Source organism: Macaca nemestrina, chromosome 5, assembly GCF_043159975.1.
Source record: "Macaca nemestrina isolate mMacNem1 chromosome 5, mMacNem.hap1, whole genome shotgun sequence".
Taxonomy (NCBI): domain Eukaryota; kingdom Metazoa; phylum Chordata; class Mammalia; order Primates; family Cercopithecidae; genus Macaca; species Macaca nemestrina.
The window spans coordinates 9144846-9158135 of record NC_092129.1 but is presented as its reverse complement, the minus strand read 5'-3'; the positions used below and the strand labels follow the sequence as shown (position 1 = coordinate 9158135).

Here is a 13290-nt window from a genome sequence, read left to right as displayed (position 1 = left end):
CTTCTTTCCTCCTCCTGAAATGCTGGGCCCAGGCTGGCCACATTGCTCAGTCCCTCAGAGAGGCCGGGCTTGATCCAAACCCCACCTGCCCAGTGAGGCATGGCCTCATCTAAAATCAGAAATTGGCTCCATCTCCTCGACTCCCTCCCACGATTCCAATTTCCCGTTCTGCCAGACATTTCTCCTTAGTGCTTATAGTCAATACACTATTTAATGACTGTGTATTCTCCTCCTCCCTTAATTAAATGCAGCCCCACGAGTCAGAGATTTTGACCAATGTTGTCCACTTCATATTTTTAGGATCCAGTATAGTGTCTGGCATGCAGTAATGCTTAAAAAAAAATTTGTGGAATAAATAAATGAATGACTCTTCTCCACAAGGTTGTCAGATGAATGAGATGTCATCGGTTAAATTGCTAAGGTGTAAAACGTATGATTCACTATTTATTTTTAACTTGCTAATTTATTATTATTTTTTGGAGACAGGGTCTCACTCCATTGCCCAGGCTAGAGTGCAATGGTGCAATCATGGCCCTCTGCAGCCCTGACCTCCCAGGCTCAGGTGATCCTCCCACCTCTCAGACTCAGACCACAGGTACAAAACCACACTCAGCTAATTTTTATATTTCTTGTAAAGCTGGGGTTTCACTATGCTGTGAAATTAGGTTGGTCAAAATTTCTGAGGCTCAAGCGATCCGCCTGCCTTGGCCTCCCAAAGTGCAGGGATTACAGGCATGAGCCACTGTAACCAGCCTTTTAATTTATTTTAACATTCTGTTCAAGAAATAAAATGCAGATGACAGTTAAACTATCGGAGTCAAGGTAAAAATAATTAAATAGAAATTAGTTGTAAGAACTATAATGCAGAACCTCCACAAGGCTGAGGAAACAAAACAAAACAAAACAAAACAAAAACTACTACAAAATACTTGGTATCATTAGAAGTAAAAAAAAAAAAAAAAAAAAAAATTCAGAAAACAGTCAAAAGCTTAAAAACAAACCAAAGGTGGCTGGGCATTGTGGGTCACGCCTGTAATCCCAGCACTTTGGGAGGCCAAGGCGGGTAGATCACAAGGTCAGGAGTTCAAGACCAGCCTGGCCAACACAGTAAAAGCCCACCTCTACTAAAAATACAAAAACTATCCGGGCCTGGTGGCACATGCCTGTAGTTCCAGCTACTCGGGAGGCTGAGGCAGGAGAATAGTTTGAACCCGGGTGGTGGAGATTGCAGCGAGCCGAGACCGTGCCACTGCACTCCAGCTTTAAAAAAAAAAAAAAGAAAAAAAGAAAAAAAAAAAAAGAAGTACCGAAGGTTTGTGGATTAAACCAGAGCTGTGACGTCTGGTCCAAAGCAGTAAAACTCCAGCCCTTAGCCTGGTAGAAGATAGCTAGATGGAAGAAAAAGAAAAGCTGCATAAGAGAATAACAATAGGCGTGGAGAGGCCTGGAGACAGAGGAAAACATAGAGGATTCGATTTTCAAAAGCTGTTGACTTAAGCAATAAAAAGTCTATCAAAGTGTACCTTGTTGATGAATAGCACATGGCTAATAATTCCTAGGTTAGCCCTTTAAGGCACATTGAAAGACTGGTCATTCCCTAAGTATGACATGATGAAATGAAACTGTGTAGACCATCAAGTATCAGGGGAAAATAACCTGTGTGAGGCTTGAGCTTTTCCGAGAGAGAAAACAAGATAAAAATAAAAATAAAAACAAAGCCCACAACACAAACAAACAGGATTTACTCTGCAAAACAAAGCTCACATTTCCATATACTAAGGCTTGTACTCTGCTTAACTGAAGGTAGGAGGAGCCAGGGTGATTGGCTCTCTCCCTGAGAACTTGAACTTTGCTTCAAAGGGCAGTTTCTAGCAAGGATGAGCACTATTTCTCATCTGAAACTGGGATAAAACATAACTGAGTATCCTACAACTCAGAGCAAGACCGACAAGCAAGACGCATAGTTACAATGAGTGTATCATAGAGCTAATCTGCATTTCAAATTCGCATGTAACAGTCTTCAAAGGTATGCAAAAACCATTGCCACCAACAGGAAAATCCAAAATAAGTACATTAGGTGATTTTTTTTTCCCCCACAAAATAAAATACTTACAAAGGTTGAATAAAAAATTATCTAAATGAAAATCACTTCATACTGGGAATATACATCTCTGGTTCTTTGGTAAATAAAATTAACAAGAATTATTAAACTAGAACTATCAGCATATAGGTTTCTAAGTTTCTAGATGAACAGTTTACTAACTGGGTCATGTATAAAGGTCACACTAGTCTCTTCATTATGACTGGTTAAAACTGATCGAATAAAGAACGAATCTGCTGTCAGCTCATAAAGACTAACTTTAACAAAGCCTCAGTATATGCAGACATGGTCCATGTGTGTTTCAATTTTTAAAAGAAGTGAGGAGGGAACAGGAGAAAGCAATATAGCTCTCATCAGCACTTTCTTCCCATCAGGTGCTTTACACACAGTCACTCCTTTTAATCTCATATCCACCCTGGGAAGGAGAATTAGGACACTAGAGTTAAGCCACCTGCCCAAGGCCACACTAACAAGTGACAATGGCTGGTTCCACTGGATCCAGCCTGGGCTTCCTTCCACCACCAATCTCAGAGGCATCACCCAAAGAGACAGCTCAGTCTTCAGGAACAATCAACTGAATTTAGTATTTACTCAGGGCCAGGTGTGGTGGCTCATGACTGTAATCCCAGCACTTTGGGAGGCCGAGGAGGCAGATCATCTGAGGTAATATGGTGAAACCCGGCTAATATGGCTAATATAGTGAAACCTCACTGCTACTAAAAATACAAAAAAATAGCCAGGCGTGGTGGCAGGCACCTGTAATCCCAGCTACTCGGGAGACTGAGGCAGGAAAATCACTTGAACCCAGGAGGCGGAAGTTGCAGTTAGCCAACATTGCACCACTGCACTCCAACCTGGGCGAAGTGAAACTCCGTCTCAAAAAAAAAAAAAAAAAGTACTCAGATAAACCAAACAGGAAGTACAAGGCAGGGCTCAAGACAAGTTATAATAAAAGAGCAAAGATCAGTAAGAAATAAATATAAATAATAGTTACATAATTTACAGAAAATAGTCATTAAACTGCATTCAAGCCAAGATATAAATAACTTAGAAGATTCCATTCACAAAATACTTTAATTTCTCCTTGAAGATCAATATCGTCTTAGTGTAAATTTAAAGTATCATATACACAATAGCAAATAGCACAGAAAAGATACTGTCTGGAAGCTAAGACATTACTAATTAAATGCAAAGAGCTGATACGAAAAGGGAGTAAAATAACCTAGAAGATGGGGCATGGTGGCAAGGCTGAGGCAGTCAGATTGATTCTATGAGCCCAGAAGTTTGAGGTTACAGTGAACTATGATCCCACAGTGCCACTGAACTCCAGCTTGGATGACAGAGCGAGAGCCTGTCTGACAGAGTGAGAGCCTGTCTCTAAACGAAAAAAAAAAAAAAAAAAAAAAAAACCTACAAGAGAGTAACAGCATTATACTCAGCTTTCGCAGATTTTTATTTATTTATTTATTTTGGAGACAGAGTCTTGATCTGTTGCCCAGGCTGGAGTGCAGTGGTGTGATCTTGGCTCACTGCAACTTCCGCCTCCTGGGTTCAAGCAATTCTAGTGCCTTAGCCTCCCAAGAAGCTGGACTACAGGCATGCACCATCACACCCAGCTAATTTTTGTCTTTTCAGTAGAGATGGGGTTTCACCATATTGTCCAGGCTTGTCTCAAATTTCTGGCCTCAAGCAATCTGCCCACCTCAGCCTCCTGAAGTGCTGGGATTACTGGCATGAGCCACTGTGCCTGGCCTATACTCAGCTTTTTTTAGTGATACATTTATACTGATTAGTTTAATTCTAACTTGATGGGGGAAGAAAAATTAGTAGTTGGGAATGAACGCATAAAAATATCACTTCATTCAATAGTTGCAATTATTCATTACATTTAAAATATCCGTACACCTGAAGGGAACTAGAAAAGCATGCCTATATATACTAAATTTCTTTTTCTCCTCCACACTCTCCAAATTTCCCTGCCAAAACAGAACATTGATATTACAATGGAAAATTATAAAGATGATATACAATAATAGTTCTAATAGTTCTTAATATTCATTCATTCCGAGTTTCTTAGAATTGATAGAAAGATGGCCCAAGACCTCTGTGCTCTGCAGCAGGCAGGTCTATGCCACCCACCCGCCAAGTTCGAGGAAGCTGAACTGACCTGCCCAGTCTCTCGAAAAGAAACATTTAATAGGGACTCACCAACAGAAGCCATGTCTCAGGCGGCAGTGAGACCAGACAGTGGATTCCTGTGCCGCTACCCACCGCACCCAGGGCTTATATACCCTGAGAAAGGAATGGGTAGGACAATTGAATTCCATCCCTAGGGAAAGGCAAGAATGCTACCTCAACCTATGTAAGGGCAGGGTTTATGGTCAAGGTTGTTTTGACCTAAGGCCAGGATTTACAGTAACAGTAGACAAAGTAAAAATCTTAAGCTGGGTGTGGTGGCTCACGCCTGTAATCCCAGCACTTTGGGAGGCCAAGGCAGGCGGATCACCTGAGGTCGGGAGTTTGAGACCTGCCTGACCAATTTGGAGAAACCCCCGTCTCTACTAAAAATACAAAATTAGCAGGGCATGATGGCACATGTCTGTAATCCCAGCTACTTGGGAGGCTGAGATGGGAGAATTGCTTGAACCCGGGAGGCTGAGGTTGCAGTGAGCCGAGATCACACCATTGCACTCCAGCCTGGGCAACAAGAGCGAAACTAACTTAGTCTCAAAAAAAAAAAAAAAAAAAAAAAAAAATTAGAGGCATTCCCAGGAGTTAATTATTATTTAAAATGATTAGCATCCAACATGGATTTGCCTGGAAATGGAAGTTGGATGGGGTGGAGAATTATCTTTATTTGTATCACCTGAGGAATAGCTGAGTGAAAACTTGCTGTAGGCAGCTGGGTACTCAGGTTAGACTTTGAAGACACACTTAGGGGCTAGAGTCAGAGAACTGTAGCTTAATGGCTCGTAGTCAGAAGTCAAAGCCACATTGAAATTAAACAGACTGCCATAAAACAGTGTGGCCTAGTTGAAAGACAAAGAATCTGGAGTCAGAAGTTTGGGGTTAAAGTCCGAGACCCACCATGTACCAGCCATATCCTTGGGTGAATATTTAAATCTCCAGTCTCTGTAATCCCAGCACTTTGGGAGGCTGAGGCGGGCGGATCACGAGGTCAGGAGATCGAGACCATCCTGGCTAACACGGTGAAACCCGTCTCCACTAAAAATACAAAAAAATTAGCTGGGCGTGGTGGCGGGTGCCTGTAGTCCCAGCTACTGGGGAGTCTGAGGCAGGAGAATGGCGTGAACCCGGGAGGCGGAGCTTGCAGTGAGCCGAGATCGCTCCACTGCACTCCAGCCTGGGCGACAGAGCGAGACTCTGTCTCAAAAAAAAAAAAAAAAAATCTCCAGTCTCAGTTTCCTCGTCTGCACAAAGAATAACACACTCTGCCTCCGTGAGAGCAGAAATACATCTACCACTTAGGGTTGCTGTGAGAAGTCAGTGAGAAAAGCACTGGAAAGCATCTCATGAAGTCCAAGTCACGCGTGAGGGATTAAAAATGCTATTAGCAGCATTTTTAATGGAATGTATGTTCTAAATTCAAATTACAGAGACTCGCATCCTAAAACTTCAAGAAAAGTAAGTTAAAAAGTATAGGCTGGGTGCAGTGGCTCACGTCCATAATCCTAGTACTTTAGGAGGCCGCAGTGGGTGGAATGCCTGAGCTCAGGAGTTTGAGACCAGCGTGTACAACACGGTGAAACCCCATCTCACTTAAAATACAAAAAATTAGTAGGGTATGATGGCATGTGCCTGTAATCCCAGCTACTGGGGAGGCTGAGGCAGAAGAATTGCTTGAACCAGGGAGGCAGAGATTGCAGTGAGCCAAGATGGCACCACTGCACTCCAGCCTGGTGACAGAGCAAGACTCCATCTCCAAAAACAAAACAAAACAAAACAAAAAAACCCGAGGTGGATGGATCACCTGAGGTCAGAAGTTTAACAGCAGCCTGGCCAAACCCCATCTCTACTAAAAATACAAAAATTAGCTGGGGGGTGGTGGTGCATGCCTGTAATCCCAGCTACTTGGGAAGCTGAGGCAGGAGAATCTCTGGTGTAACCCTTCAAGGGGTTCACCTTGCCCGCTGCCTAGACAGAGCCGATTCATCACAACAGGGGAATTGCAATAGAGAAAGAGTAATTCACGCACAGCCTGTGCAGAAGACCAGAGTTTTATTATTATTCAAATCAGTCTCCCCGAGCATTTGCGGAGCAGAGGTGGGTGAGTGGAAGCTGGTGAGCCAGGAGTGCTGATTGGCCAGAGATGAAATCATAGGGAACTGGAGCTTCTTGTGTTCAGTCAGTTCCTAGGTGGGAGCCACAAGATCAAATGAGCCAGTTTATTGATCCGGGTGGGGCCAGCTGATCCACCAAGGTCAGGGTCTGCAAATATCTCAAGCACTGATCTTAGCAGCAGCTTAGGGACGGTCAGAATCTTGTAGCCTCCAGCTGCATGACTCCTAAACCCTAATTTCTAACCTTGTGGCTAATGTTAGTCCTACAAAGTCAATCTAGTCCTCAGGCAAGGAGGAGGTCGGCTTTGGGAAAGCACTGTTACAATCTTGATAAACTAAGTCATAATTTTGCAAAGGTAGTTTCACTTGAACCCGGGAGGCAGAGGCTGCAGTGAGCCAAGATTGTGCCACTGCACTCCTGTCTGGGCAACAGAACGAGACTCCATCTCAAAAAAAAAAAAGTATGTAACAAGCACTTTATCTACATTTTGGCCACAGTGTTGTAAACCTTATAATAGTCTTTACAATAGTAGCTAAGGCAACAACAGGTTCTTAGCACTAACCACATCTTCACTTTGGCCTACAACAATATATTTCCTTATTTACCCAAATGGAAGAAGTTTCCCCTGAATTGTATTGTTAAGGTATGTCCCCGCAACTCCCCTCTCCAGATAACACAAAGGCTACAATCCCTAACAGAACCTTTACAGCACAAATCCAAGTATGTCCCTAGACTCCTGAGAGTTGCTTTTATGGACTATAAAACTAGCAACCTAGCTTTCCCCAAACATCTTTACTGCTATTAGTGAAAATATGCACTTATGACAGATGCACGCACACAAGCCTATTCCCGTCACCTTACAGAGCTAAGTCTACATCATGGAGACGTGAGCACACATTTCATAGCGCACATCGTTACACATCCCCCCAGGGGCTGACAGGCAGGGGCCTGGTTTTATCTTCGCTCTATCTCCTGCACTGTTAAGGGTCCCTTGGGTAGTATCTTCTTTGTGCTCAGGTTTGATATTTCTTACTCAGTCTTTATGATGTCTGAGCGAAAGCTCAATGGCTGGAGATGTCCTCAAGGGTGCTAATGTTTTTATCTCTGTGTCCTAGCACCTTGCCCACTCTGCTCCCTCCAAATGTTGAGTGAATTAACTTGGTCTGAATTAACAAGAAACGTAAACCACTTGTGAAAAAAGGTAATCTACTATCTCTTCCACACAAAAGGTCAGTGTAAATCTGGATTCTGAACACAGACTGGATTGAACAAAGATTTCTTATCTGTATGGGAAGTAAAACTGAGTATGGTGTTTTGTACAAGGAGCAAAGGGAACAGCTACACCTCTCCTACTGTAAACATCACTGAAAAAGTCTGTGTTTCTCTCCCTGGGGGGATACTGTAAACTCAGTAGCCAGCACTCCATACTCTTGCCAGAAGCAGGAACTGGAAGTCATCATTCTAAGTCACCTTTAATAAAGCAGAAAAGATGCAATAATGTCTTGGCAATGTCAGTTCCCAAACACCGACAACTTAAACTACATCTTCTGGCCCTAGGTGCTTATCGGCTGTACTGATGTGCTTCACATTTTATAATGTTGATAAAATGAGGGAAGGCCTGTGGCTCTCAAATTCTCATATCCGCTTAGCTAATTCCAACCCACTATTGTAAGCAGCAACAACAGAGGAAGACAGTCTCTCAAGACTGAGCATTCATGTTTTATCCAGTTACAATGCTATTGTTCTCTGGGTGAATCAGTTTTAAAGTAAATACATTTATGGCTGGGTGGGTGGCTCAGGCCTGTAATCCCAGCACTTTGTGAGGCCAAGGTGGGTGGGTCACTTGAGGTCAGGAGTTGGAGACCAGCATGGCCAACAGAGTGAAACCCTGTCTCTACTATAAATAGAAAAAAAAGTTAGCTGGGCATGGTGGCGCAGGCCTGTAATCCCAGCTACTTGATGGAGGCTGAGGCAGGAGAATTGTTTGAACCCAGCAGGTGGAGGTTGCAGTGAGCCGAGATCGCAGCACTGCACTCAAGCCTGGGTGACAGAGCGAGACTCCGTCTCAAAAAAATTTTTAAAAGTCCATCTTCAATAGAGGCAATGTGGTGCATTAAAAAGAGGATGAGTCAAAACAGGCTGGGTTCAAATGCTGGTTTTATACTTTACCAACTCAATGATCTTGCCCAAAATACTTTCAGCATGTATTTCCTATCTTATAAAAGGAGATATGGGCTGGGCACAGTGGCTCACGCCTGTAATCCCAGCACTTTGGGAGGCCGAGGTGGGCAGATCACCTGAGGTCAGGAGTTCGAGATCAGCCTGGCCAACATGGTGAAACCCCCATCTCTACTAAAAATACAAAAATTAGCCAAACACAGTGGTGCACACCTGTAATCCCAGCTACTCGGGAGGCTGAGGCTAGAGAATCGCTTGAACCCGGGAGGCAGAGGTTGCAGTGAGCCGAGATCGCGCCAATGCACTCCAGACTGGGTGACAGAGCCAGACTCCATCTCAAAAAAATAAAAAAAGATATGAAGGAGGATTAATAAGATAAATGTACATAAAAGATTTCACACAGGCCCACATCATGAAATCCCAGATGTTAGTCATACATCCTCTGTCTAAGTCTTTGAATATTTGGGGTATGCAAAACAAAACAAAAAAGGAGAATGCCTATTGAAGAAAAGGCAAATTTCTTGACATGATGTTCAGGTCTTATGTGATTCTTCGCCATCTTACACTAGCAAGTTGATGTCCTCATCTTTCCCCCCGGCTCTACTCCGGCTGAACTGGGGTAGGCGTGCTCTCTAAGCTACTTAATATCTCCCACTTCCAGAAGTTTCTTCCTGCTGGTACCTCTGTCCCCGTCTCTCAGGACTCCATCTGCCATGACCCTTTCATGATTCCACTGAGAAGTTACTTTTCTTGTTTCCCCTTCCTTGAACATCGAAAGCATGGTGTGCCTCTTTACGACGGTTCTTTTACAACTTGGCACAGTGCTTTGCAATATAATCACTTGATGACAAGTTTCATTTTCTTCATTAGACTGCACACTCCTTGAAGTTTATACGGCTTTATTTTTTGCACAGTTATTCAACATACACTGACTGAATATATTTTAAAACTTCAGGAAGTAATTAAATCAGCCAAAGTAAATTTAGTCTACGTTATGAACACATACATTTATAAAACGTACACTGTCTCCAGCCTCAGACAACTGCACTCGAGTCGCCCCTTTCCCGAGCCACTTTCTGGCTAATTGCCGAACATGTTTCCACCAGATCTGCCTCTCCAGCTGCCTGCGGCTGCAGCAGAGGCCGTGTGGAGAAGAGCCATGCAGACTGCATCTGTAAGGTCCTGCTCATGCGCATTCAGCTTCCCAACTGAGGACAGAGAGCACTCCTGCCAGCTACCAGGTAGGGCCCAGTTTCTAAACTCTGCCTTGATCCCCTGCCTTCCCATTGGAGGGGAAGCATCCTTACCTAAGCATACTACTTCTTCAATGACCAGTCTTCCTTCCCCAGTTCTCTTCCTTCCCCAGTTCTCTTCGTTCCCCACTTCTCTTCCTGGGGTTATGAGAAAAAACTCTTAACAGGCGCTGGCTAAAGGGAAGCCCAGGGTCCCCAAGATCTATATCTCATCAGGGTCCCTCACACCAGTGCCAGTCGGAGTCGGCTGTGTTCATGTCCCCCAAGCTATCACTTGCTTGGTCTTTCTGCACCTCAGGGGGGATGGCTGGACTACCAATCCCAGTGGGTTGGGACACTTCTGTAAACTCCAGTCTCCCCAACTGCCCTTGTCCTACCTTGTTAGTTCTCATTTTGAGTTTCAGATAACTTTTAGAGTCCCTGGTTCCTATTATAATACTTAATATTTTGTCCAATGTCTTTCTTCATCATATACATGCATATATATGTACATATCTACCTGAAAATACACACATATATAATGACTTAATGCAAGATCATTTGTCTCTCAGAGTACCTATTTCCTATATATGAATAGATGGTGTGTCTATATATATCTATCTATCTATCTATCTCAAATTACTATGTGTTTTGTATTTGTCACACTCAATCATCTATATTCATAAATAATAATATTTCTCTAGAGTTCTAGAATCAAAGTTAAAATATGGCATGAGGACCAGGCTCAGTGCCTCATGCCTGTAATCCCAGCACTTTGGGAGGCCAAGGTGGGCAGATCGTTTGAGCTCAGGAGTTTGAGACAAGCCTGGGCAACATGGAGAAACTCCATTTTTACTAAAAATACAAAAAATTAGCCGGGTATGGTGGCACACGCCTATAATCCCAGCTACTCAGGAGACTGAGTAGGAGGATTGCTTGAGCCTGGGAGGCAGAGGTTGCAATGAACCGAGATCACACCACTGCATTCCAACCTGGGCAACAGAGTGAGACCCTGCCTAAAACAAACAAACAAACAAACAAACAAAAATCTGGCCTCTCAGCCTGGTGAGCACTGGTCTGATGTACTGACAACCATCTCCTAAACTTCTCTCTCCAACAACCATTAAGTAACTTATTTACACATCAGAACTATAGCAAAAAACATTAATGACAAGTACAACATCTGACTACTCCATGAAAATGGCAGGACTGTTCCCAAAGCTTTCTGCTTACAACTTAAGGCCAAACCAAGGAGCCGTAGTTCTCCTGCACTAAAATGGTCTCAGCTTATTTCCAGTCATGCCACTTTACTAACAGACTGTAATCAACTACTGTAAAACACGTGGTGCTATACTTCATTCAGCAATGTCTTCACTATAACATGTTGAAAATCTGTTTCTGGATGCATAAAAATGACAAGCAGGAGACGTTATTTTCTATTCTAAGGGTCCAGAACAAAAGAATGTCCTTTCATTGTAACTAAGGAAGTATTCTACACAGACCAATGTAATCTTCTCACAATGTTTCCAGTTCCTTTGGGTATCTGGTGTTATTTTAGCTCTGAGTTATATATTAAGGTCACCTGCTTTAAAAAAAAAAAAATAAAGACAACACATGGCACTCAGTAGAGAAAGTGAAGTTTATTGCTGCATCTCCTTTGAGCCATCTTCCCTGCTTGTCTGTAGGGATTCCACTGCACTACCTCAACCTATCTACTTACTCCTCTCATTGCATCGATCCTGTCATACCGGCAAACTTCTTTATGGCCAGGCCTTGTTGTCAGTGAGTTTCCTTAAAGATGAAGGTCTCTGCTACCTGAGCAGAAAAGCTCAAGCTCGGCTTGGTCCATGACACTCATATGTGGCGTGTCATGAGTTTACTTTTAAAGAACTGCCAGAAATATGAATAAACACACTTTTTTGAAACCTATGTTCAATTACAGCACTTCCAAGACACTGTAGGAAAAGCTAAAGTATAACACAGCATGCAAAGATGCATTGATTTCTTTCTCCAAATCACATGTGATACATATGTCTCTATACACAGATGCATACATCTATATGTACACTACTCAAAGTTTAAGAAATAGATGGTTGTTGACCAACTGTATGTTTTTAAAGAGTTTTCTAACAATTCTATTAGATATTATATAACTTTTAAAAATTTACTTTGAAAACATTCTCATAAATCTTCCGGAGAAGGCTTAGAAGGCTGGCTTCAAACTCCAATTGTCTGAACTAAGTACAGAGAAGGCTGAGACGACAGCAGTTTCTAGCCCTGGCTGCACATCACAGTCACCTGGGGAGCTTTCAAAATGATTAAATAGCAAAATATCTGACACACAGTAGCTGATCAATACATGGAAATTTCTCTGTTTTCCCTTCCACTCTATATCCAATCCCATATTTCCCAAAATGCCTACAGAGCATACTCTGCCATGTCACTAGCACCTCACTCTGTAGCCTAAAGTTTCCTACAAATATCACCACATGTCCTCGCTTCTTTGCTCAGGCCCGATGAGTTGCCAGGGGTTTCCACAACACCTATGTTATATTTTATGCCTGTTTCTTCCTCGTGTTCCCTGTCACCTGGCATAATGGTCTTGAACTGTCTCCCCACTTTAGGCCCACAGTTTCCTCCCTGCATCCTGGAGGACCTCTCCACAGTGCAGGCATGATCTCATCTTTCCCATTGCCACCTCCTCCAAGGCCACCTACCAGCAGGGATCTCCCTGTCCTGTACTTCTGTCTCCATGTTCCCCTTTCTGGGACGCTATATTCCAGGCAAACAGAATCAGACAGAATGTGCGAAAGAGATGACTTGCCCCAATCTTGTCCTGTCCCTGTTTCTACATCAGCTTCCTGTTGACGCTTCCTCTTTCCCATCTCCTGTTCTCTCCACCAGCGGCATCCATCTCCATGTTAAGTGCTCGCTTCCCATGGCCCTTGTCACTTATGTGTATGTGGGATGCTTTACTATTTATAGGGAAGACCTGTGTTGGTGAAAACACAAGTCATGGTTCACTGTGGGATTTATTCCAGGGCTTGCCTTCTCTCTTGGTTATTTCCACATTTGAGGATTCTCTTCTTAAACTACATTACCCCAAACACCCAGTGGACAGCTACGACATTATTGTTTTGTTTCGATACGGTATAAATATAGTCATCTTCACAACTGAATATCTCTCTTCCATAAAAATTCATGTAAGAGCAAAATATAATTTCAAAAGTCAAAGTTGGAAATGTCTAAATACCTGGCCGGGTGCGGTGACTCACGCCTGTAATCCCAGCACTTGGAGAGGCCGAGGAGGGCAGATCACTTGAGGTCAGGAGTTCTAGACCAGCCTGGCCAACATGGTGAAACCCCATCTCTACTAAAAATAAAAACATTAGCCGGCATGGTGGCAGAGGCCTGTAATCCCAGGTACAAGGAGACTGAGGCGGGAGAATAGCTTGAACCTGGGATGAGGAGGTTGCA

General features: G+C 43.2%; 1 protein-coding gene across 11 annotated transcripts in view; it reads right to left on the bottom strand.

Annotated features, from left to right (window-relative positions):
- Positions 1–13290, bottom strand: part of PRKN (parkin RBR E3 ubiquitin protein ligase) — a 1377649-nt gene that overhangs the window by 1165377 nt on the left and 198982 nt on the right. The window contains exon 1 of one of the 11 annotated variants that reach the window (XM_071095935.1): positions 5937–6134. The exons of the other annotated variants lie outside the window; for them this stretch is intronic. Coding sequence (XP_070952036.1) covers positions 5937–6041 — 105 coding nt within the window. The 5' untranslated portion in view covers positions 6042–6134. Of the gene's footprint in view, positions 1–5936; positions 6135–13290 lie in introns of those variants that run through there. 11 annotated transcript variants of the gene reach the window in all.